Source organism: Botryllus schlosseri, chromosome 6 (genome assembly GCF_051294905.1).
Source record: "Botryllus schlosseri isolate E-star chromosome 6, Bs_hap1, whole genome shotgun sequence".
Classification (NCBI taxonomy): domain Eukaryota; kingdom Metazoa; phylum Chordata; class Ascidiacea; order Stolidobranchia; family Styelidae; genus Botryllus; species Botryllus schlosseri.
Window position 1 is genome coordinate 14,891,737 of NC_137241.1, and position 25,043 is coordinate 14,916,779.

At 40.6% G+C, this 25,043-nt stretch overlaps 1 protein-coding gene across 1 annotated transcript; it reads right to left on the bottom strand.

Annotated features, from left to right (window-relative positions):
- Positions 1–1,226: 1,226 nt before the first annotated feature.
- On the bottom strand, positions 1,227–24,550 carry LOC145441099 (somatostatin receptor type 2-like). The gene is made up of 9 exons (XM_080318896.1): positions 22,568–24,550; positions 14,166–14,328; positions 12,725–12,906; positions 6,076–6,234; positions 4,281–4,449; positions 3,960–4,205; positions 2,726–2,838; positions 2,355–2,501; positions 1,227–1,422 (listed from the first exon to the last, which is right to left on the bottom strand). The coding sequence occupies exons 1-9, from the start codon at positions 22,807–22,809 to the stop codon at positions 1,377–1,379; spliced, it is 1,467 nt and encodes a 488-aa protein (XP_080175022.1). The 5' UTR covers positions 22,810–24,550; the 3' UTR covers positions 1,227–1,376.
- Positions 24,551–25,043: the final 493 nt, after the last annotated feature.

The following is a 25,043-nucleotide window of genomic DNA, read 5'->3' on the forward strand; positions in this document are numbered from 1 at the left end:
ACACAGGTTATTAATGGATTGAATAGTAAGATACGTGGTACGATTCGTGGAACTTGCTCGTGAGTAGATAGTTGCATGTTCAGTCAAATGTATATGTAGGGAGAAGGAGTATTGCTTGACTTTAAAGATGGAAATGCACGGCAAATAGGCTGTGATTAGGAGTCGATATACGTCGGTTAACTGTATAAGCGTATATATATATTAGGTATTAGGGAACCGTTGGCTTAATCACTGAATACATAATATCTGAACTAAATATAGAGGGGTTCAATAGATTGGTATGGCGAACGGATGTAATCCAGTTCCTCTGAAAACATGACATGTTTATTATATAAAGGGTTGCGACTCAGATTTGGTTCGTGGGACCTTGCGGTTTGGGTTTAAATTTGCAGTTAATCTAGGTACCGCGACGGACTATTTAAACCTCTATAATCATGGCCGAGTGCAGATGTCAGCCGTCTCTGGTCAGCGCAGCCTACTGGTGTCGGTCCGTAAGGAGCTCGTTACTAGTTAACAAGAGAGTACTTTTGCAAGTCAAGTGATGGTTCTAAAAGGAATAATGCAGATATACATAAAAAATAAGTAAATTCAGTTAGTCGAAACTTGTGTGTTACTGCAGTGGTGTGGGCAGGCGGGTGTTATGAACGGGATGTCGATCTTGTCGATGCACTGCATCATCTATCCCCGGAGCATGCTGCGGTCTTAGCGGGAGAAACATGATTTTATAATTATCATATAAAATTGGGGAGGTGTTGACTACTGTTGAATAGCCTACATAATATTAAACCTGTTACGATAACGGGGATGAAACAATTTTTCCGGACTTTTCTCCGGTATTGCAAGTCTGAAAATTCTGATAAAGTGTCCTCTTTTCAGATTCCCAAAATATGATTACCATATGAGGATATACAAACTTTTTCTGCAGGATCCTAACCTAATTATACTGCCCGGTGACATCACTGACATAGACCGGGAAGTCAATATGTCTTACAAATGCCCGTACTGACATTGCTGACATTGCATTACGACATTTCAATACTTATCCATCGGAGCGGATGACTACTTTTTTTTTCTTCCTTCTGTAACACTTTGCCAACGTCAAGCATTCTATTTAAAGGCATTGCAGGGCATTACACCAGAATGAAAATGCAGCAGCTATATCGATAAGTTATTTCCTACATGCGCGACTTCAGCAATCTAAATATACGCGCCTGACAACGAACGTCTTCCCACATTAATGTCATCACTATATTTAAGAGATTTAGCATCTGCGACAAATTAAATAAAACATCATGCGGTCTTTACATACACGGTGCGATGGAATATTGAAATATGCATAGCGGAACTATTCAACATCGCATGTATCGCTTTTACGCCTATTGCTCTTTCACGACCAGGTCCTCCTGCTCCTTCTCCAGAACGCTGCAAAACAAAACGGTATATTACATTATTATCAACGATAAATATACTTTCGACGGTTGTTCTCCACTGTCGAAGACTTCAAAAATAGTTCGATCATGGCTAGGGTTACCAGATGTTGAAAAGCGAAAATGAGAACACTTTGTAAAAACTTTGAAGGCTGAAAGACTAGAAAATGATGTGGTTAATTTTAAAAATTTTCGACCAATTTTCGAAAATAGTCATCAATTCGACTCGACCTTCGCTTTGCCCCTTTTTTCACGAAACTGAGTCTATTGTACGCTACGTCGAAGTCGAGTTGTTATTGGCAAAAAGGACAAATTCCCAAAAAAGAGGACATTCAGGCGTCCTCCGAGGACACTTTCGATTTATTGAAAAAAGAGGATAAATACTTTTAAAAGAGGACGTATAGATGGTAACTCTAATCATATCACACCATCTGAAACATGTATCATAGCACATAGCTATGCACGACGTAGTGGAACCTACATTTCTGTAGAGTCATGATCAATTCGCATCATTGCCACAAAGAGCATCGAAAATACTGTATTATTTTTAAGGTGTTGTGGTTGTTATCGTTTTTTATTTATATTTTATTGTTGTTGGTGGTGGTGTAACTAGCTTTATTTCCTTTGTGGTCACCAAAAGCCAAATCATCCGTATTGTTATGGTGCCATATTGAGTGATATACTCGAATACTCGGCTCAAGTCGCAGCCGAATCATTCAGGTACTCGATTTGGCCCATCCACATAGTTAGTTACGTATACATTTTGGTTCTTCCGCGTATGCGGAGAATGAATACACTGTGGCCACTGATAGAGCCATGCTGAAAAATTCTGTCCAACAGAATCGCTGGAATAATGCTGTTGAGATCATCCTCTTTTGAAAGTACCAGAACGCAACGTAAATTACTCTTATCTGGAAGTCGACTCACCCCGTTTGAAGCTTTGTCACAAGAGTTCCACTCGTAGTCGAATTGTCCCTGTCACGGTTAGGTCGATAACGCACTGTGGGCCCACCCGCGGAAGATAGTGATGCGGTACGCTTTTTCACGCTTGTCTGCACGGAGCCTACAGCTTTTCTGTAGTAAAAACGTTATTATATATTTCACACTTGGCTCTATAACAACATGCGATCATTTTGTAGCAATAGCATGCTTGATATGTTAAGATATTTCATGCCGAAAATATCACGTGACATCTGCTAACAAATAGTTAGGGCATCCAATGACTTGAAATCCTATTTTCAACTATTAGTACACCATTCAAACCATGATATGGTGACTTTGTCAATGAACGTTGTTACCGCAGTCTTGTCCCAAAGCGAGTCCCGAAAAAATTGTAGATGTATGGATTTAATGCAGAGTTACAGAAGGCTAAGATGGATACGCCGAGCATCAGATCTTCGCAAAACTGTGTCTGCAGAACAAATGATTACATTTTGCGAATATACTGCGGGCATTCATGATAGTAATCACTAAATTCCTTAGTAAGGATCATGAGTCATGACCTACTGCAGTATAGTAGCCTCGGCTACATCCAATAAGTAAATGCAGTGCCATGTAGTCATATTTTATTACTTCGCATATAGCTGTCTAGATTAAGCTACATAAGACGATAGTTTGTGCTTTTTATTAAAGTCGGTCATTCCCAAATTTATTGGGCGAGACCCAATTTCCGGTTTGAAAATGCACATATGGTAAAGTGATGGGTACTGAAAAAGGTCGCCCCCCACGCCAAGATATACTCGCGGTCTATTTAGGTATGCAGCGGTGTAAAACTCGAATTGCATCGCGAGCCGGATTCAAACCAGTCAAATTGTTCCGATATGTAACCTCAAAATGAACGCCCTTACTTTTCGCTTGAATACTTTATTATCAATTCTGTATACATGATAGTATGTTACATTCCATAACGGATCATAGGGTTATATTATAGCATCACCTTTATTCGAGAAGAACGGAAATTTTCGGAAAAAATTCAAATACTGACTGTAAGGACGGAATATGTTGGCAAACGTCTATGTTCCCTTTGATTTAGTTGTAATCTGGCGTGGACTCTGCATATGTTTTGTGAAGAATACGAGAGGTTTGACTGTAAACGCGGACGTTGGAATTTCACCCATGATAATTGATCGCGTGATTCGGGTTTCTCTGTCTGTCTGGGACCTTTTGAGTCAGAAGTAGGCTAATGCAGCAGTGCGACCAAATAGATTTGAAATATACTATTATGCAACTATTATATTCTGCATGCGACCTGCATATAACAGTTTCGTTCTGGCATTTTCGAGTTGCTGTCTCCGAATACCTGCTAAAGGCATGAAACCGCTCGACCATAATTTACTCTTTTACTTGATTCCATTTTAGGCCTTTCATTTTCTGCTTCCACTTGAAGTAGTTTTCACATATATAGGAATTCGATGCGTACATTTCTGATGCGGTTGAAATTTACTTCTACTTGAGTAGCAAGGCAGACTACATTGACCACCTCTTGCAGGTACCAATATGTCATGTGAAAAATTAAAAATTATTTTAACTAACCGATCCTTTGATTCCGTGCGTCATCGCGATGTGGTAAGAATGGAATGGAAGCCAGCAAACGAAGAACAACAATACCAGGGCGATACATGTTATGTTAACTCTCTTGAAATTTCTCTCCGCATTCAGCGCGGATGTGGAACGGGTTCTTTTTTTTCCCCGGCGCTCGCTGCCCGAAGTTACAGTATAGTGGCGAGCTTGCGATTTCCGCAGTTGCATAATGATGAGGGTGTAACAGATAGTCATTACCTGTATTCAAACAATAACGTGACAAGGTCGCCTCAGTGACTAATGAAAACTGTCCGGTTAATATGTAACGTATACCAGTAATGGGAGTAGAAACATCGCGGAGAACATGAAGTTGAGGTAGGTGAACCATCCCGGTCCCTGGCCAACATAATTGCATCCTTGCTCATAGATTTCGTCAGTAACTTCATATGCGCCAGTCGTTGCGGTATCGTATTCCGATGTAATAGCAGATCCGTATATTACACTAAATTAACAATGTATATTCTAAATCCGCGGTCGAAAAACTACATATCTTTCACACATATCCTGTGGCTCCCTGTAGCTTTATAAAGTGCCAACAGAGAGCACTCATTCTAATACAGCACTTATTATTATATTAACAATATAAAATATGGTTATATAGAAGTGCAAAATAAGCCAATTTTCAAACATTTAGGTGACCAAAAGAATTAATTCGTTTTTCGACACTCTCATTTTGAGAACCCTCCTCTAAAGCTTTTGACTTGATCTCGTCCGTACACAATTTTCATGAAAGGTAATATTTCGACCACCCGTCGCCCGATGCACCCGGAAACTTTGAGTCATAATAAAATGCGGGCTGTCGTTTGTTTACCCCGTTTTATACTAAGGTGCAAGCCTTCAGTATATTCGAGTGGTAAACTTTCGTAACGAAGTAGTAGCTAATCCTGATGTGGGTCATACTCCCCATTAGAAAAATGACCTTTACCCTAGGGATGGTGCGAACCTCTGAAAGCTTCTGTGTGAGCGCGAACGTCACGTGACGTCATATTTCCATTTCTACCCCTACATTTCAGTAAAGTAACTAATTGATATGGGCCTACATGATAACTTGCAACGACTCGGACTCTTCCGTCGCTTTGCAAACAATTTCATCGACCACTCTGCTAGACCGGACAGGTGTATTCTTAAGAGTGAAACATAGGTTTCTATACTTGACTTGCACCGGATTTTATCTCAAAAACAAGTCATGAAGTAGCCAACACCCCAATCGGGTATCCAATAAGGATATCAAATCAAGATAGACCGTATATGCGCCTGATACATTTTTACATTGGATATCGATGCATTCTATATATCAATCTCGTTGATGTAGGACTAAATAATTGATTGTTGGCCTAAACACAATTCGCTTGCTTCCTACATGTACAGTTGTACACGTGATTTTCGTTGTTGTTATTGCTGTTGTTGTTGTGTGATTGCGGTATAAGCACACAACAGGGAGTCTCTAAAGAATTACAAATGGAAAGCTGAATATTCCGAGCAAACCTTCGAGCAAATAATTTTTGCAATTGGAAAGGTGGTACATGCTCGAGTTTATTTTAATTCTGCCAGCGCCTTGCGGAAGATGGTCTGAAGTTGAAAAGCAAATAATTTCAACCAACGACGTTATGTTATAATGACGTGGAATATTGTACACGTGGGGAAAGGTTCACAGTGCGGAACCATCCGAAGTCCGTTTGTGAACACGATCCTCACGTTCACACCATCCCTGTTCTACCCTTAAGCACTGCACACTGCACGCATGCCGCACTCCCACATCACAGTAAGCACACCCGCACATACACGACCTCATCTTCCCTTTCCCAAACTCATGCTCACACTAGGCACGAGATCAATTCTAAAGAACAATGGAAAGTCTGGTTGAGTGAGTTGGGTGGAAGGGTGAGAAAAAATACTTCGTTGGAAGTCACCTCCAACAGTCAAGTAAATATACCCCATGGTAGGAAACTGTCATCTCTTATTATTCCAGCTAATTGCAAATGGTCTCATTATCGTCACACCATTGCTTCTTATACCAGTATATAGTCGTATGCCCAGTACCGACAAATATATAAATACCCCTACTCACGATGAGTCAGCAAACCAGTTGTCATCGAAGTCTGTCAAGTCAGTCGAAATGCAAGACTCTGCACGACTCGAATTCTGAAACGCTTCGATACATTCATTCATATTTTTTTCTAAACCTTTTTCGATACAGGACTGCCGGATATCTCTCGGAAATTGGTTCCTGTAAAACCGCATAGTGTGGTTATATGGATAAGAGCCGGAAATCCATTTTCCCAAGGAGAGGTGGAGGCGAATGGAACAATAACGCGTAACGTTTCTCCGGCGATACTCCTGGGTTTACCGGAACAGGAAGTATCGAAATTGAGAAACTGATTTATTATTTAATGAACATATCACTTCCAGCATGTAGGGGAGATGTGGTACCGATGGATCACCGGGACCGAAAATACTTGAGAAATTCTCCATGATAATTCCATGATTACACTCCGTGATTTTGTCTACAATTACATGCTGGCAGAATCTTTCCTCACATGCATAATAATTCGACCTGCGTGAGTTATGGGGTCTGTGACGAATGATTTACGTTTTAGGGGGTGTAAAGTAAATTTGGATCGACATTTGCAATTTTCTATATCACCTTTCAGACTAAGAAACCCGCCATAATTTTTGATGTGAAGTATAAGGCTTGTATCACAGTATATAATGGCACATATTTTTTAAATCAATACCATCCGTGAGTGAACTATTTTCAATTCATCTACAATATTTATGGGGTAGGGGACCTATGCTACCATAGCCAAATCAAGCAAAATAGACGGACCAACTAATCACTTAACAACAGAAACTCGCCTATATATACCTAGGCTGTAAATCATAGTTACCTGTGGTGTTTTATCGCTATTACGAGGTATTCAAAAGTCAAAATGTCGATTTGCGGGTAATATGTATGCGGCATTAATTTTGTAAGTTTGGGCGTAAATCAAAACATGCTTTTATGCCAACATTTGAGTTGATATAATCTATTTTATTCTTGAAGGTCGCGACGAAACTTTCTTCACTGGCTTGCTGTAGCTTAGCTTATAGTACACAACAAAACAAGTTAACAAAATTGAGTATTTGAGCGTATGTCTCATAGGTCCCATGGTCGTGTGCCTTTGGACCCACCGGGTGGGGACCGATGACACGTTCGAGCAACAAATTTTAAACGTTTATAAATATTTTTTGAAAAGGCGGATATTCATGTAAATGTCCGCGATAGGTAGAGCTTGTATCGAAGTGTTGAGACAGCAAAAGATCTGCTGTTCTCGGCTGAAGATTTGAGGGCCAGAGATCATTTTGCTATTTTTGATCCATCGGTACCACATCTCCCCTAGTCATTACTATAGAGCAGCAAATCTTGATATGTCTGTCATAGGAGAAAATAGGTTCAATCGACAGATGTCAACCCCCAATGTCTACTAATTCATTAGGAAAGACAGATTTTTAGCCATAATATTTAGCAAACATTGCGAGGTTTCCCTGATTTACGTTTCTACAGCAAGTCTTATCTATTCTACAATCCTTTACCAAATAGGTTAAAAAAGAAAGAGATTGTATTAAAAGGCCTATACCCGTTGACTGAATGAAGGATGATATCAGTTTTATTTTCCTTTGCACCATCGAGGTGCTCTGAAGAATGAGAGGCGGGACCTGTGTTATAGGTTTCCAATTCAGCACAGCCATTTACCCTCTCCTCGCTATCCCGAATTGCTGAGAGCTTAACCTTGAAGCCGCGGATACCAGCTTTACGTCTATTAAGTCGTTGATCAGACCCAACCACGGATCAAGAAGCCAAGCGCCGTACCTTTGCGCTATGTCGTTGGTTAATGGCCCACATTAGTTTACGCAGTAGGATATTTTATCTCAAGCGGCCTGTTTACTATTGTGACACCTGAGGTTTTAGCAGTCGAGCAACAAAATTGGGTCCAGCCTAGCTTAAAAAACCATACATTGTATAGTAGGGTTAGCCTACCATACGTCCTCCCTTTTCAGGTTTTGGAAAATGTCCTACGAGGACGCCTAAATGTCGTCCTTTTTGAGATTTAGTCCTATTTTTCGATAATTGCGGGTAAATATAGTGCCAAATTCGATTAAGATACAGTAAATCAGCACTTAAGTAACTATCCGGCGACTCTTCCGGGAGCTGAGCTGAAAAGTTGACCTTTTTTCTTTTTAGTCAGTCACTCATAAATTTGGAAGAAAAACTGTATTTTGGGTGCTGGGCGAGAAAGTTGATCATTTGTTTTAATCAATCGACCGCGAAGTGGGAAAAATATACCATTTTTATGATTTATCTCCGGTATTCTAAGTTAGAAAATTTTGAAAAATTCTCCTCCTTTCCCGATTGCAAAATATGGTAAACCTATTATATAGAATTATAGATTACACTGGGCAACAATTTTGAACGAAAAATTTGTTGACTTTGATTTTGTCCTTGTTTTATGCCAATTTTGACGCGCTGATTCTAAATATGTCGCTGGTTTTCTTCTATCACGTCAAGTTTTTGCCCTACCACATATGCCCAAAATATGCAAATTTTCACAAATTTAGCCATATTACTCTTCCATACCATATAAAAATCCACACTTTTATCGTATAATCAATTAGATAGCAAAGGGCTCAATTAAATTATTAAGAAAAAAGGTACTGGTATCGATATAGGCCGATGCTTTCACCCATTTTTGGTTAGAGGATGCAACCATCCGAGGATATTTCACACACATATTTGATGCAAACTGCAGGATGTGGCAAGAAAAATATTCATTGCATTTACTATCATCTATAGGTCCAATGTCCAATTCAGCTTATCCAGTGTAACTTGAAACTGCTATACGCCAGTGTTGGGATCAAGTCACTACCTTCGAGTCCCGAGTCATTTCGAGTCATTGTACATTTTGACTCGAGTCAAGTCAAGTCAATCGATTTTCGAAGGTGACTCGAGTCAAGTCAAGTCACTCGATTTTTGAAGGTGATTCGAGTCAAGTCAAGTCAAGTCACGAGTCAAGTCACATTTCAAGTCAAGTTGCCATTTCGAAGTATGAAGCATGATTACATCATTGCATTTTGCTAGCTGTCTGAATTACAGATTGAGTGGTCATTGATTCTGCACCGATGAACGAATGTAGAGTTAAATATACACGAAATAAGGCGCTGTATCGCTCAAATATACGTAGAACTGGTAAACTACATAAGTAATTGCATAGCCTCAGTTTATAGTTGCCAGCCTTAATAGAGAAACGAATTGATAAGATGCAATACAATACCCATTTATACATATTGATATGATACACTTCGAGTCTGCGCCAATGGTCGAGGAGTGTATAAACTATATTCGATTTCAATTTTAATAAAACAATAGGTTATGGTAAGGTAAGAACGTAGAACAGAAATAGAAATTTTCTGTTAAATCACTTTACTACTAGTTTTCGACAAAGTAAGCTGTAAGCTTCGATCAATTCGTTTGTGGTCCATTTATTTGTGAGAGAACAATGGATGCTCAGTAAAACGCACGATTATTGAATGATTGGTCTCTCTCACGAATTACATCAGTGTTTCGCGAACAATCCGAACATATGCAAGATACACTGATTTCTATCGACATTGATTACTTGATGACTTGAAATTGACTCGTGAATTTAGCTTCGAGTCACGAGTCAATCCATATTTCTGATACGCCGAGTCGAGTCAAGTCAAGTCATTTTAGCAAAGTGACTCGAGTCAAGTCAAGTCATACGAAAAAGGTGACTCGAGTCATCCCAACACCGCTATACGCTCGATCATTTGGATCAAGATGAATTAAGATCTTAGGGACAGCAGGCCTAATGATGAAGATTTTGAAATCGAAGATGATTCAGAACGTACAGTACGGTACAGTACATCAACACAAGTTATTGATCTGACATAAGCTTTGGGACTTGAGACTTTTAACATCCTTACGAAGTGCGAAAAGATTATTTGTCAAGGTGGAGAAGGTATCTCACTTTCGATAAGGAGAATCAGCCTTTTCTTCGCAGGACTATACTCACGGTAGCTTTGTGTATTGCCGTGATACTGGCATTGGCATGATATTGTTACTGGAGGAGTTAGGAATCCCGATTTGCAATTCAAGTGAATGGCAAATGACTATTGGTAGCCTAGCTCAAAAAGGATCCTAAAGTGTGGCAATCTTCAAAATGGCAACGACTTAGGTGCAGTAGCAATTGTAAACTCGGTAAGTCTTCCTATAATAATAATAACACAGAAACATTGAGAATAATACAGAAACAATGAATTGTTGCAATATCACGATCTCGATTGGATCATATGTGCCAGCTTTAAAATATTGTGTTTCTTAGGGGTCAGACAATAAGGATGCACAGGACATGTAACCCTGATACACCTGTGACATTGCCATATATTTATGTCGGACAGCAGACATTCAAAAGAACTAAAATATATTAATAATTTTCCAAAACCTTGACATAGTCAGAGATGGGCAAGGAGAAAATGTCCCCCAATATCTGAAAATTATGGGGGAAGATACCAGAGTCGATTGGATCTTACATATGTGAGCTGACTATTACTCGAGTATCAGACTGAACAACCAACAGAATTATAGGTTATTAGCGTAAATTTGGACCCTGGAACTCGCACTTTATTTGACCTTTAGAAGCAATATCAGTTCAAACCAGGGACGGGCAACTTCTCCAGCCGGCGGGCCGGATATAGGAAAATTATGTACTTCGCGGGCCGAATAGCTGAATCGATGCATTATTCGTCCATTTATCCACATATACAAGGTGTAAATCGCATTTATTGAATGTATTTAACGACAGCAATGTCACTTCAAAGCCATTTCTCGCCGATAGTGACGAAGACAATGTGACTTTGAGAACAGCATTGTCATACCGGCGCCGTCATGTCTGCTTCTCTCTGATCAATCAACACACGCAGCAATCACTAATTAAGATTTCAAGGCGTTCGATAAGCCCAGTACCCCAAATGTACCAAGATATCAATTCAGTAGAGCTGAATAGGTGAATAGCGTCGTTGTTCAACTGTGTGGTCTATTTTATCTCGATATTGAATCCATGCGGATCGCGGCTTCTACGACACTTCAAAAGTGGCCCGCGACCCGGTTACGGAATCAAAAATAAGGAATATCGGCCTGGTGCAAACGACCATTGTAGTCGAAAACACCATGATTACCACAAACGATATAAGGGTTGAGTACATCGTAAATGCCGATAATGCAACTCTTCCCGTTTCGACGAACTTACGCGTGAGCTCCATTCTCGCACGCTGCGCAGTGGGCATACATGTAACGTATATTATTATTATTATTATAATCACACAGTGGCGCTTATCGCCTGATTAGGCCTTGTGCGCCACGACAATGCATTTGTAAAGCTCAGTTTCTTTGCTTTCTGTATACGCAGGACGACTTTGATGCTCGCGCACATCCACTCTTCCATTCGCTCTCGGTTTCATGCGGCCACTTGCTGGTCTCTGCTGCCGACTTAAGAGCGCGGGTCACTCTTCCTCCGGGCTTTTACAAGGCGCTGCGTTAACAGCGGGATCGGCGATGAGGAGCCCAGATAAACCTCCGACACATAGAAACGTGGCAGAGCCGAGACTCGCAGTGTTTAACCAACTGCGCCACTCGCTTCCCCCATGTAAGGTATATAATAACATACAGTCACTAAAATTTGACGTATGTAAGCAAGTAGCGGGGAATCTCGGCAGACTGTAGCCGCGGGCCGCATTGTCATATAAGACGGAAAACTGTCCGCGGACCGGACAAAATCCCTCCGGCCCGCGGGCCGTATGTTGCCCGCCCCTGGTTTAAACCAACCAAATAAAGTAGTGCAAATGTTTATTTGAAGTGTATTGATATACTTTCGACCGCCTGTGGTTTTCTAAACGTTTTATTCAATAAAGACGAAATATTAAAAGTAGTGCTATTATGTGGGTTATGAGACAATGTGGGGGTGCCTAACCCAAAAACTTGACGTGATAGAGAAAAACGGACGTCATTTTTTAATTCAGCGCCCAAAAGTTAGTCATAATCAATTGTCGGATCAAAGTCAACAAAAATTGTGTTGACCAGTGTTATTATTATTCATTTTGCAAATTTAGAGGTTTTGCAAACCCCCTGAAAATGCTTCACGGACCACCAGTTGAGAACCGCTGGTGTAGGCGACGAGATAGCGTAGTCTTATGGTACAAAAATGTAACACCAATGGGTTGCCGGTTTGAGTCTGACCGAGGTATAGACTACCGAATTTCTACCAAAGTGTCGGAGTTTTATTTAGGCTCCTCCTCGCCACCTGTTACAAGCCGGTAGTTACGGAATCAAAATAAAGATAATCGGCCTGGTCTAAATGACCAATTTTTGACCATTGTAGTCAACACACACCATGAATAACACAAACAAACAACCCGCTGGGGTAGAGGGTAGACCTCTAATTTCGTGGGAATTGGTAACGTAGAGATAATATCTCTTCGTATAGCTGATGTTAAGACAGGAACCCCACAGATCTCTGGTTAGAAACATTTGGTTCATAAACCCTGTGGGATCCCTGATATAGCGGCAGGGATCCGTGAGTGCACGAAATGTCCTGAATTATAAATCAAGAGAATCCCTACTACTTTTGTATTTGATTTTACTGACGTATTGTTTGTTTACTTACTTGCATGTACAATGGGGTTCCAATCCTCTCTTGTCGCTGTACACAAATATGGGTATGCAAAATAGTAGCGATGTCAGCCAAACCATCGCAGTAATAATATATGCAGATCGCCTGGAACGAAACTTCATCAGCGTGGTGGAGTTCATGTGGCAGACGGCGATGTATCTGTCCAAACTCATGACCTTTAAAATGAAATATTAAGAAATTGTTCCATCCGAGCTTACATAAACGGTAGGTAGGCCTTGGTCCAATACAGAATTCCTACCAAAATATTAGAGGTTTATCTATAGGCTCCACGTCTCCACCTGGTCCGCGTAAGCGGTGTCTTAGAAAAGACTAGAAGTAGGCCGTGCTACAAATCGGAAGATCAGGAATAATAACAAAAAATATCGGTATGATTTAAAATGGCCAATGTATACCATATAGCCTATGTATGTATATCAAAATAAGTACAGCACCCCAGGGCCCGTATGCACCAAAGTTTTTTTTTCGACTCAGACTAGCATAAACAGGCGTCTACGACATGCCAAGATAACATGATAGCATTAATCTTATGCTTAGACAGGCCGGGCAAACTTAGCTAACATTAGGGTTACCATACGTCCTCTTTAAAGAGGATTTGTCCTCTTTTTTGAAATTGTCCTCGGAGAACTCCCCAAAGTCCTCTTTTTGCAAATTATGGATAAATGTACGTTAAAATTCGATTGAGATATAGAACTACTGAAATGACGTTACGGCGGGTTTTTCGGGAGTTGAGCCGGAAAGTTGACCTTTTTGTAGTCAACCAACCACAAAGTCGGAAAAAGTTTACCATTTTGTCCGGATTTTACTCCAGTATTGTTAGTCTGAAAATTTTGAAAAAGTGTCCTCTAGTTTTCCAAAATGTGGTAACCCTAGCTAACATGCGTTTTATCTGTTTTACATTGGCGCTTACAAATTATCAGGTCCTAACTTTTGGCCTATTCTTTCTGGTTATGAAGATGTGAATTATGCTCGTCGTAAGTCTTTCGGGTATTTTGTGTCAATCGTTACACCATTGCAGAGGAATGGATACCACTTTTCGACGATGCAACATCTGTCTTCGTACGTTACTTTCGTTACACAATAGACATTTTGTCAAATGTGTGATAGGAGCAGGTGTCATCGACATTGATTGGATTTCAGCTTTAATGTATGAATAATTGAGTACAAGTTTAATTCCGAATGCGCATTGCATGATTTCGGGACAAGTGGTCTAGCAATACAAGTAACCGAATGGTCAGTTCTTCTCGCAGTGACACTGACACTTATCTAGATGAACTGCAGTGTCCTGTTGAGAAAGAGGAAGTCCGTTCATGGGTGATGACCATACGGTAAGCGTATAACCGCCCCTTATACGATGCAATATATAGGATGCAATAAAATACCGGAGGTTCGATGCTTCTCTACATAATGTACTCACCACTAGCAGAAACACCGACGCGAAGTAATTGAGGAAAAGCATTGATTCTTTTATTTTACACACTGCATTTGGGAAATTCCATTGACCATTGGCGTCTTCCGCAATATTGAAAGGGATTGTCAGTAGGAAAATGCTGTCCGCAATAGCGAGGTGTAGTACGTACCTACAAAATAATAACGTATTCGTAGTTTTGTGAATGGATTCTCGCATGACGAGGTTGGCATGCTAATAAATAGATTCGCCTATAACAGCGGTTCTCAACCTTTACTAACCCGCGGAATACTTAGGCTATGGTGGCGAGATAGCGTAGTGGTATAATCCACAGCTACAGCAACAGCAGGCTGTGGATTCGAGTCCGACTGAGGTCGACTCCAGAACTCTTACGCAAAAGTTGGAAGTTCTATATACTCTCCTCCTCGCCACGGGACCGGCGTAAGCGGTGCCTTATAAACGCCTAGAAGTGGGCCGTGGTACAAGTCGGTAAATACGGAATCAAAAATAAAGAATATCGGCTTGGTGTAAAATGACCGATGTATAGTAGAAACACCATGAATACCTAAAAACAAACAAATTTACGCTAATCTGCAAGCCTTCGCGGAACTCGACATTATGGTTGAGTCATGAAAACAAAAATGCACTACAATACGCGACTAGGTACACATACACTAACTACATTACTATAGATTGCTGGTGTGCAAAGTTGAATGTGCATCAACAATGTGTTAAAAGAACGAAACCATTAAAATATCATTTCCACACAAAACGAAAACGTTATTATTAGGGCAAGCTTTTACTTATTATCAACTTTTTTACAGCTTTCGAGAGCTTCTTAATACTCAGAATGTATGTAATATGATGTTTTAAGCTGTTTGCAGAAGTTTTATATTGCAACTTTGTGCAACCTTTCAAATTTGTTTATGTAAGTATTTACTCCAACTTTGATCAAGTATTGCGCAAAGTGTAAATGATTGATTTGAGAAACAACCTATAAACCTATTTCCAGTATGGTTCTCTCTTTGATTTGCTCAACAGAGCTATATGTGATGGACAAGCTGCATCTCAATGTTGTCTATGACGCAATTGCTTGCAAGCTTGAAGTTCTAAAACCGCAGCCAAGAACGACAGTGCTTCAACAATGTTCCCTCTAATTTTTCACGAGTCTGCGCAAACGCGTTAACTCACTGCGCAGGCCCATGTACAATAGTGCGCAACCAACCCCCCACATAAGGTGATAACCCGAACTTCTGGGGGGCTTTGCCCCCCAGACCCCCCAATCGGGCTCTACGCTTTTTGCCAATACTTATCAACTAAATAGGGGTCCGGTTTGGTGCTTGTGTGGCCTGAACGCTCGAAAAATTTATATGATTAATGATTGAATCGGTCAATATTATTGGGAATTGCATATATCTATTGCTATCCATTTTTATCCACTCTCTGCTCACATAATCAGATTTACCGGTAAAGCTGATCGAGTGAGGTGGGTTAGAAAAGGTAGGTCCTCTAAATATTAATTAAACATCTTCGGGTGCACCCGTTGGTATAATGACTTCGTTACATGATGCTATTTCGTGACCTCCTATCGGCTATGTCAAAAGACATTTAAATCGCTCAAACGTACTAAACTAAAACACAAACACGATTTAAAATTGGTATTTCTCTACCGGCAAATAATGTTCCCTCGACATGGCATTTGTCTTGTTGTGGGACTCGGATCGCCAGCACATGAACATTCAGCGCTAGCCATTTACGCGCCTATGGACAATTAAACTTAATGTATGAATCGAAGTTTTCGGTCAGCATATAGGGCAGTCCTTTTCGGCCAAGGTTTTCTCGCTGCTGATCGTTTTGGCGCACTTCTCGGTGTCGCATGTCACATAGCGTATAACTTCATATGTCTTGGTGCGTCGTGGCAAGGTAATGGCCGAAGCCCAAGTGCCCATTTCTCTTAATCACGCGTATTTTTGTTGTGGGACGGGTACCCAATAATCAAGATATTTGACAAAATTAATTCGCGCGCGGCGCGAAAAATATTTTAAAAAATTCCCAAAAAATACACCATGATTTATGTTAATTCACGAAATAATTTTGGGCTCCCTTCGATCTCGGTCCCCTAATTGAGGGGATGGGGTGCGGCAGTTACGGTCATGAGGAAATCTTACGCAATGTTCACGGCACGCGGAGAAGACTATGCGCTAGTTTCTCGTAGATTAACTTCGAGCTAGCCCATTGTTATTTATAACTTTGTTAAACCATGTTATTTCGCCATTCCCAGAAAATAATGCGCTATTGGAATGATATCAGTATCGCTCAGGCGTACGAGACCATACTAAAAGAAAAGATTTTTCGTTCGGCGCTCGTGATTGCAAAGTCTCATTTCTTCACGGAGCGCAATATTTACCTTTGCAGGCCGCACTTGTACCTCGGTGTAATACTTCAGCGATAACACTATTTGCCCCTGGCAATGTTCCCTCTAATTTTTCACGAGTTTGCGCGCCTGCGTGGTCCCTTGGACAACAGTGCGCAACGACTCAAAAAAAACATCACTTCGGATTTTTTGTGCGCAACTTGGATTTTCTGTGCGCAGAGACCGCTCCAGCACTGCGCAGCTTAGAGGGAACATTGTGCTTCAACTATATATAAGTAGATCGTTTAATTGGCTCACTGTCGTTTAAATTTGAGTTTCTTTCCCCATTGAAAGACGACCAGACGATAACGGTAATAATTACACCTTCAATGTGGCACCTTTTCAGGCAATTGATTTTTTAAAGCCGCCAACACTGAGTTTTGCTGCAATGCCATCTGTCAAGTTTGCAGACCTATAGGGAGTTTGAGATGTGGTATTTGACTTGTTTTATGAGTTGTCGCTTTGCTTTTTGCGGAAAATTATTCCCGCATTGCGTTATCTTCTTGCTGCGTACCGGCAAAACATGTAATTTTCGGTGCATGGTCTTGCCAGGCCGTCTGTGAAATGGGAAAGTGCCAAATTTGACAGCTAAAGCTAAAGAACGTAAAATGTATGTATGAATGATTGAATACCGAAGAAGGAAACGAAACAAGCAGATATCCGTCAAATCTTAAACTTTTCAAGTATCACATACCCTAATATTCCTAACAAATTATTTATCCAGGATTCAAGTGCAACAAAAACTTGCCTAATTTTAATGGATATTAATTGCATATCTGCTGTTCTCTATCAGATACCAGTTCGGAAATGCGAGGCTTCGCATTGGAAAGTGTCATCACATTGTTCAGGCGAAACGCAAGCGTGATACCGACTGCTTCATTGGAAAGGAGCTTATAAATTTTGGAGATAGAAAAGGCATTTCAGAAAGACAGGGCTTCGATTTCGATTCCTACCCTTCCCTGCGCATGCGCATGCTATGTACCATCACAACAGTCACAATTCTACAAATGATCCGGCCTAAATATCTGCAACCAATGATAGTCATGATGCGCGTTGAGACTCTTGTCCTCCAGGGAACCTTAGTTATCCATGGAACACTCGTTCTCAGAACGACTATAAGAAACATCGGCGATAGAATCGGCATTTCAAAGGGGCGCACGGCACTGCATAGTGCACAAACGACCTAAATCCACGCCATTCACAATTCTGCTACAGATCGCACCTGATTGCCTGCAACCAAGAGTGGCGCGTCATCACATATCCGAGTTTTGTTTTGTCTGAACCTTCTGTAGGCTATAGCCCCTGATATTGGCTGGCAGAAGCCCCGTTGTTCCTTGGACCACCCGTTAATCATCACTTGTCTATAATAGGGTACCTCATTACTTTACTTGTTGTTGTTTGTTGTTTGCTTGTCGTATTCATGGTATTTTTGTCGACTGCTATGGTGATTTACAACAAGCAAACTTTTTTTTTTAATTTTTATTCGGTAGATACCGACTTGTGGCACGACCAACTTCTAGGCTTTTATAAGCTCCGCTAACACGGATAAGATGGCGAGGAGGAGCATAGGTAAACTTCCAGCACTTAGGTAGGACTTCAGGAATCGACCTAGGTCGGACTCGAACCCGCAACCCATTGGTGTTGCAGCTTGGGATTATACCACTATACGCTCTTTTGCCACACTCGTTACTTGTTGTGAAGGATTAATTGTTACTATAATAATGAAAGGAGGCGCGTTAAAGCGCCACGCACAGCATATTTTCTATTGAAACGACAAGAAAAGCATTACATATTTAGGTTTATAGCAGTGGTTCTCAACCGGTGTGCCGCGGCACACTAGTGTGCCAATTGGACTGCTCAGGTGTGCCGCGAGCAAATGTGGTAAACTAGGTCGAAGTATAACAAAAATCCAAATTTTGAGCGTGCCATTGTTGGTTTTTCTATTGAATTTACCTGAACAAGACACGCGATGTACAATCCGATGCAGTGAACAGATACAGGGATGCCGAGACGACCATAGTTACGGTATCTAAATCTAGTATCTTAATCTGGCATCGCCATTAGGTCATGGAGTGGGTCTTTCTCTGGCTTTTTATAGTAAAGACGCTCTGAGCACAGCAACGTATAGGGGCGGAGAATCTCATAAATCTGCGACGTTTCGTAACTTGCTTCCGCACTGCCATGAATCAAACTGGGCCCTCCACCGTCAATGGGTGTGATACGCTAGTTTGCCCACATATTGTAGCATTTAGAACGGTGATAACTAGGGCAAGTTTTTGTTGCAGTTAAATCCGTGGAAAGTTGAATTTAATTTTCACAAAAGTTGCAGTAAAAAGTTGCATTTATTTTTTCACAAAGGTTGCACTAAAAATGAAGGACAACTTTCCGGCTCAGCTCCCGAATACCCGTCAGAACGTTACTTTAGTGCTGATTTACGGTATTTCAGTCGAATTTGGCCGTGTATTTCAAAAAAATTCTCAAAAAACGGGGACATATACTGCCAATATTTCCAGCAAAAAGTTGGTTGCATTAAAAATCGATTAAAATTTCATGAAAAATCTAAAAAGTTGCAAAAAGTTGCATGAAAAAAGGACATAAGTTGCAAGAAGTTGCACTATAAGATTCCTTCAAACAGCTTAAAACAGCATTCTACATAAGTTCCGAGTATTTAGGAAGCTGCCGGAAGCTGGAAAAAAAGTTGCAAAAGTTGCAAAAACTTTTCCTAGTGATAACTAAACTCGGGCAATTAGACCGTGATGTTGAGGTGTGGCCGAAGGTGTTTACCTTTTACTTGTCACCCCCATCAGAAGCGGAGGCAGAACAGGGACATGACGCAGGTTGATGACCTTTTTCTGTTTCTATTTGTAGTCGTATTCTTACCGTCTTCGCCATCGATGATCATTTCACACTATACCAATATTACTTATTTTAATTCCTGAGATGCCAACTTATAGCACGGCCTACTTTTTGTTAATCACTGCTTTTGCAGATCGGAGGATGAGTAAGAGCTTATATAAACCTTCAACACCTAGGAAGGCATTGCCACCATCCAGAAATGAACTCAGTTGAAAGTGATGTTCACGTTTTCAAATTAGAATTGCCAACATAGCCATTCACATTGCGATTGTTAGGTAGCGTGCCAACACTGCAGGTAAAATGTAGGCTCAGGGCGCAACGTAATGTTGCAGGTGACAAATTTGAGAATTGAGAAGTAAAGTTGTGCAAATTATATCAGTTAACAAGTTTCCCGCCGCTGAGGTTTATTATCCCGGTTTGTTGGAACTACAATCGAACAGCGGCTGGCTCCCAGCAACAATATTGAGGTATTGCTATGTCCACAGGTGATATTGCACGATCTGCATGGAAATGCGTTTGGCATCCATGTACGTACAAAATATACACCTCTATGTTTCTGTATTTGTTAGTGGCGATCGTGATTGGACTCTTCGATGCTACGGTTAATTGCATCGACAATGAGGTATTGGGCAGACTTTATTGTCCAGCCAATCTCAGGAAATTAAGCTCAGCCTGGAAGTTTAAACGAGATCTCTGAAGGTCAGTTATGTGGTAACAGAGGTTATAGCTAATAATTCAAAACCTCACACGGAAGCAGAGAAAGTTCTTATTCCGGTCTGCAAGGCCTGCAATAAAATTGTAAAACAAAGTTTGGGAAGAATTGAAAACGATTTCCATGTCAAATGATACCATTCGCGTAGACGTATTTGTGACATGTCCGCAGAGATAAAAGAAAACTTAGTTTCTTCTTTGAAGCAGAGAAAAGCCTACTTGAGTGCTCCGAAAAGGTAGAAGTACGTCGTCAGTGACCACTTCTGTAAGACTATGGATGCTGCTATATGCATTCCGGTAGTTTGCCTTTGCCGTAAGCCAAAAGAGTTCAGAACCACTGTGCTAGTGTGCCGCGAACTATTTTTAATTTACAAAGTGTGCCGCGAACTATTTTTAATTTTCAAAGTGTGCCGCGGGGTCAAAAAGGTTGAGAACCACTGGGCTACACCGATCAAATGCTATGATATCAGATCAATCTTCAGCGTATTTTAAAATATCCTGCATAAAATTGTGCCACGTCAAAGGTCAACTAGCTGCAATATTATAACCCGACAGTCTGACAATAGATAACTATTCTACGGATAGATGCGCATCACGTGATTCACGGTCGAATGATGCTACAGTCGCAGATTTGTTGTCGCTTCATAGTTGCTAATCCCATAGAGGACGACCTGAGCGCTCAAATTTAATAAAGTTGATCTTATTTGAAAGCTACAGTCGCGCTGATTCCGAAAATGTACATTAATTTGTTATCTAGGCAATGGAACTACCCCGAAATAGCCTTCAAAATCTGAAAATCGGCATTGTTCTAAACGATCGCAATGACGCAGCACAATGACCATAAAAATGGTCCTTGCGTGGTTGCGATTGTTCAGAACAATGCCGATTTTCAGACTTTTAGGGGTATTTCGAGGTGGTTCCATTGCTCTGATCACATTTTGATGTATATTATCAGAATCAGCGCGACTGTAGCTTTCAAATAAGATCAACTTTATGAAATTTGAGCGCTCAGGTCGTCATCTATGGGATTAGCAATTACGTTGACGTTTCATGCTATGAAGCGACAGCAAATCTGCGAATGTAGCATCACTCGACCGTGAATCACGTGATGCGCATCTATCCGTAGGTTAGTTATCTATAGCTTGACAATCTCATGATGCATCCTCTCGCATGATCTCAATAACTCATTCTTTCGACAAATTATGCCCGGCACAAAAACACTTTCATGTAAATGTTTAAAAATGTGATTTTTCCATGTCAAGCGTGAATAATACAATAGTAAATTATATTTTCACGATGTTTGAGTAATGCCTGTCTACAAGCTCCCGTGAAATAAAGCCTACTTCGAAATTATACATTGAATATCCCTATTATTGATGCTGCGGCCCGCGGCGTCATCAAAAACTAGGGAATTGGCCCGCGAACACATTTGAGTTTGAGACCTCTGTTTTAGATTGATCGAAAAAGACCATTGTCGGCTGTCGAGCAGGAGGACACGCGAGGAGATACAGAATATCGAAGACCAATTCCAATCCAGGTCTCTCCTATATAAAACGGACGTCACTTTCAAGCACATTATTGACGAGCGCTTGACGCAGGAGTAAAGGCTTAAAATATTGAGGAGTTTGGAGAGTTTGAAACCATCCTACATTTCTTTGGACCCTGCCACTGCCGATGCCGATTTATCGAAAATCAAGTGGGAGAAGGTAGTCGAGTCTCGGTAATCTAGTGTTGGGTCATTTCAACGTATAGAACGATCATCATTTTCATAATTCCAACTTTATGTCAGTTTTTAAAATCGCATCAAACCATCTACAGTAAAAAAAACTTTCAAACGCTGCAGGTTTCAAGCGTTATATAGGTCTACCGGTGAAACACCTTGTATCAGTCGTTCATTTATCCGAATTCCTGACAGGGGACCTTCACAACTGTATTTATGTCCACGCCAGCGAACTATAATGTATAACAAAACTCTGATCATTGAAGTTTACAGGTATAATCAATCCGATGTATGCAACAGTCTAAAGAAGCATGCCAATCATACACATCTTTAATTATATTCCTGTCTACGATTGTGCACCGTGAACCCGTACCGTAACCAAATATAATAGTTTCAAAATAATCTATCCATCGCTTTCACGGTATAACCATTTTTCTTCGATCACGGAAATGTATCTAATTTCGTAAATTCGCAATTTCTAGATTCTACACATGATGCCAGCATTCATCTTCCCAGTACCTGCTTTTCGACTTAACTTGTAGTTTTGTTTGAGACATGACCTTTCATACAGAGGTTTTGGGTTGATTTTAATTTTTGAAAAACATCCACTCAGCAAATTTTCTCTTAAACTGCTACCGATCCCAAGAGAGAGACAGGTTGAGAACCAAAGGATGTAGGCCTATCTGTGACAAATAAAACTTGACCACATACCAGTGAGTGATGGTTTTCTTGTATTCCTGTAAAACCAATACCACGAACACGACAAGAAGGTTTCCCACTACGCCGACAACGCAAACCAATACTCGAATAAATAGGATTGCGACTCCACTTCTACTCTCGTTGCTCCCAGCAGGGTTGATATTGTTGTCGTCGATTCCAGACCCGTAAAAGTAGTCACCAAGATATTCGCTCATTTCGTCCATCTGATAGTTATACGCAACAGGGATCTGCATGTGGAATGTGATACTGAATATATAGCTTTATGGATATTTGTACCATATGAGCTACAGCTTTCCGTATGATTTCAGACTTCTTTTGACCTCTGACAAACTCGACCTATCTTACTTTCCCGTTATGTGTCATGTGTGAGATTTTGAACCAGTCCCTTTAAACCACAACTCGATCACCTATAGTCCCACCGCTGGGTATGACTTTACCAAGAAATTCATAGGCTGAATTGCAATTCCCGGGATGGCGGTGTTACCTTTTGTCATATTACTAATAAATAATCGCCAACAAAAGTCATTGATGCGTGCGTGACCCGCTTATACGCATCCACTTTAACTCATAACTGAAACTAACACTGCTTCTTCTACTTTCATACTATTCAACCATCTATCACATTTGTATGTAGAGTGGCTGGATTGCGTAGTGGTAAACCCCACAGCTGGGGATGGTGTGAACCTCTGAAAGGTTCAGGTTCGTGTGGAAGCAATCCTTTTTGAAAGGTTCTGTGTGAACACGAACGTGAACCTCATGACGTCACGTGACGTCATATTGCTAATCCCAATCCTACATTTCAGTGAAGTGATATATTAATGTACACCGTGCAGACATGACACCGAGGACGACTCGGACCACATTATATATGAGCCTACGCCACGATCTAGGCTTGGCCGGACAATGTATTTGACTTCTGAGTATTGCTATAGGCCTACCTTGATATCGAGCAGAGTGTAAACGGGTTTCTATACTTGCTATCGGTATTACCCTATAAACAAGGTATACAGCAGTAGCCAACGCCCCGATCGCACATATGTTTTTTATGATACAATAAAAACATCAAATCAAGATGAACCGCATACGCCTGCTAGATTTTTGTACATTAGACAACGATATCGATTTCACTGATCGGTTGAATAAGCTCCATTCGCTGACTAACTATACATGTAGCGTATTTCGCTCTTGATGTTGTGTGATTACTGGTCAAGCTCACAACAGAGACTCACTAAATATTCACAAACGGAAAGCTGGATATTTCGAGCAAACTTTTGTAACAAAACAAGTTAAACTTCTGAGATTGTCAAGGTGCATGCTCGTTTAGTATTGATTTTTTATGCTGCCAGCGTCATGCATAGAGTGGCCGGCAGATGAAATGCAATAAATTTCAACCACAGATGTTATAATGACGTGGAAAATTGTAATATATGAAAAAGATTCACAGTGCAGAACCTAGCAAGGTTCGTTTGTGAACATGAACCTCTAAATTTCTGAGGTTCACTAACAGAACGCGAACGTGAGCCTCACGTTCACACCATCCCTACTCACAACTACAACACCAATGGGTTGTGGATTCGAGTCCGATTGAGGTCGACTCCCGAATTCCTACCGATGCGTTGGAGGTTTTTCGAGACGCCTCCTCGCAATCTCATCCGCGTAAGTGGTGTCTTACGAAAGCCTAGAGGTGGCCGTACTGCAAGTCCGCAGTAACGGAATCAAAAGCAAAGAATATGGGCCTGATATAAATGACCATTGTAGTCAACAAATACCATAAGTACAACAAACAACAAACAACAACAAGAAATCAGTAAACTGACGGTACCTAGATGCTTATCAAAGAAACAGATGCTGATTGATCAGGGAAATAAGAATGCAAATCCTCCATAAATCTGCATTAGCATTAGTATTACTATTTACTACTATCATTATAACAAGCTTCTCGTAGTTACTAATCTAGCTATACACGACCTATTTAAAATTGTGGGTAGCAGTACTATATACTACCTATACTCAACTACCTATCATAAAAGCAGGTTGAATGGAAGAAGACATATATAGATACTGCCGAAAATCCAGTCAACATCCTGGATACTGTACATGAGTCAGTCAAATGTGCTCTGAAAGTACGATTTATCACATCGGGAATAAAAAGTCACTGGGCGTACAAACGTTTCATAATCAATCTGCATGATGTTGGAAGGTTATATGTTGAAATCAAACAAATATAAGAAGAGCACAAATGGGTTGGACATCGCATAACAAATAATTGAATTTCATTTCGTTATTTTGAATGACATGAAATCCTAAATATTGAGTGTACTATTGTTGCTATGAAAGTTGATCTTTGTCTCTAGTTAGCAACAGGAAGAAAGTATACTCGTGATCGCGTCGAGTGACCGGTATTCATACGGGATATAATAAGTAGGGCACCTTCATCGGCGCAATGTGGAAATCCCCACGTAAATAC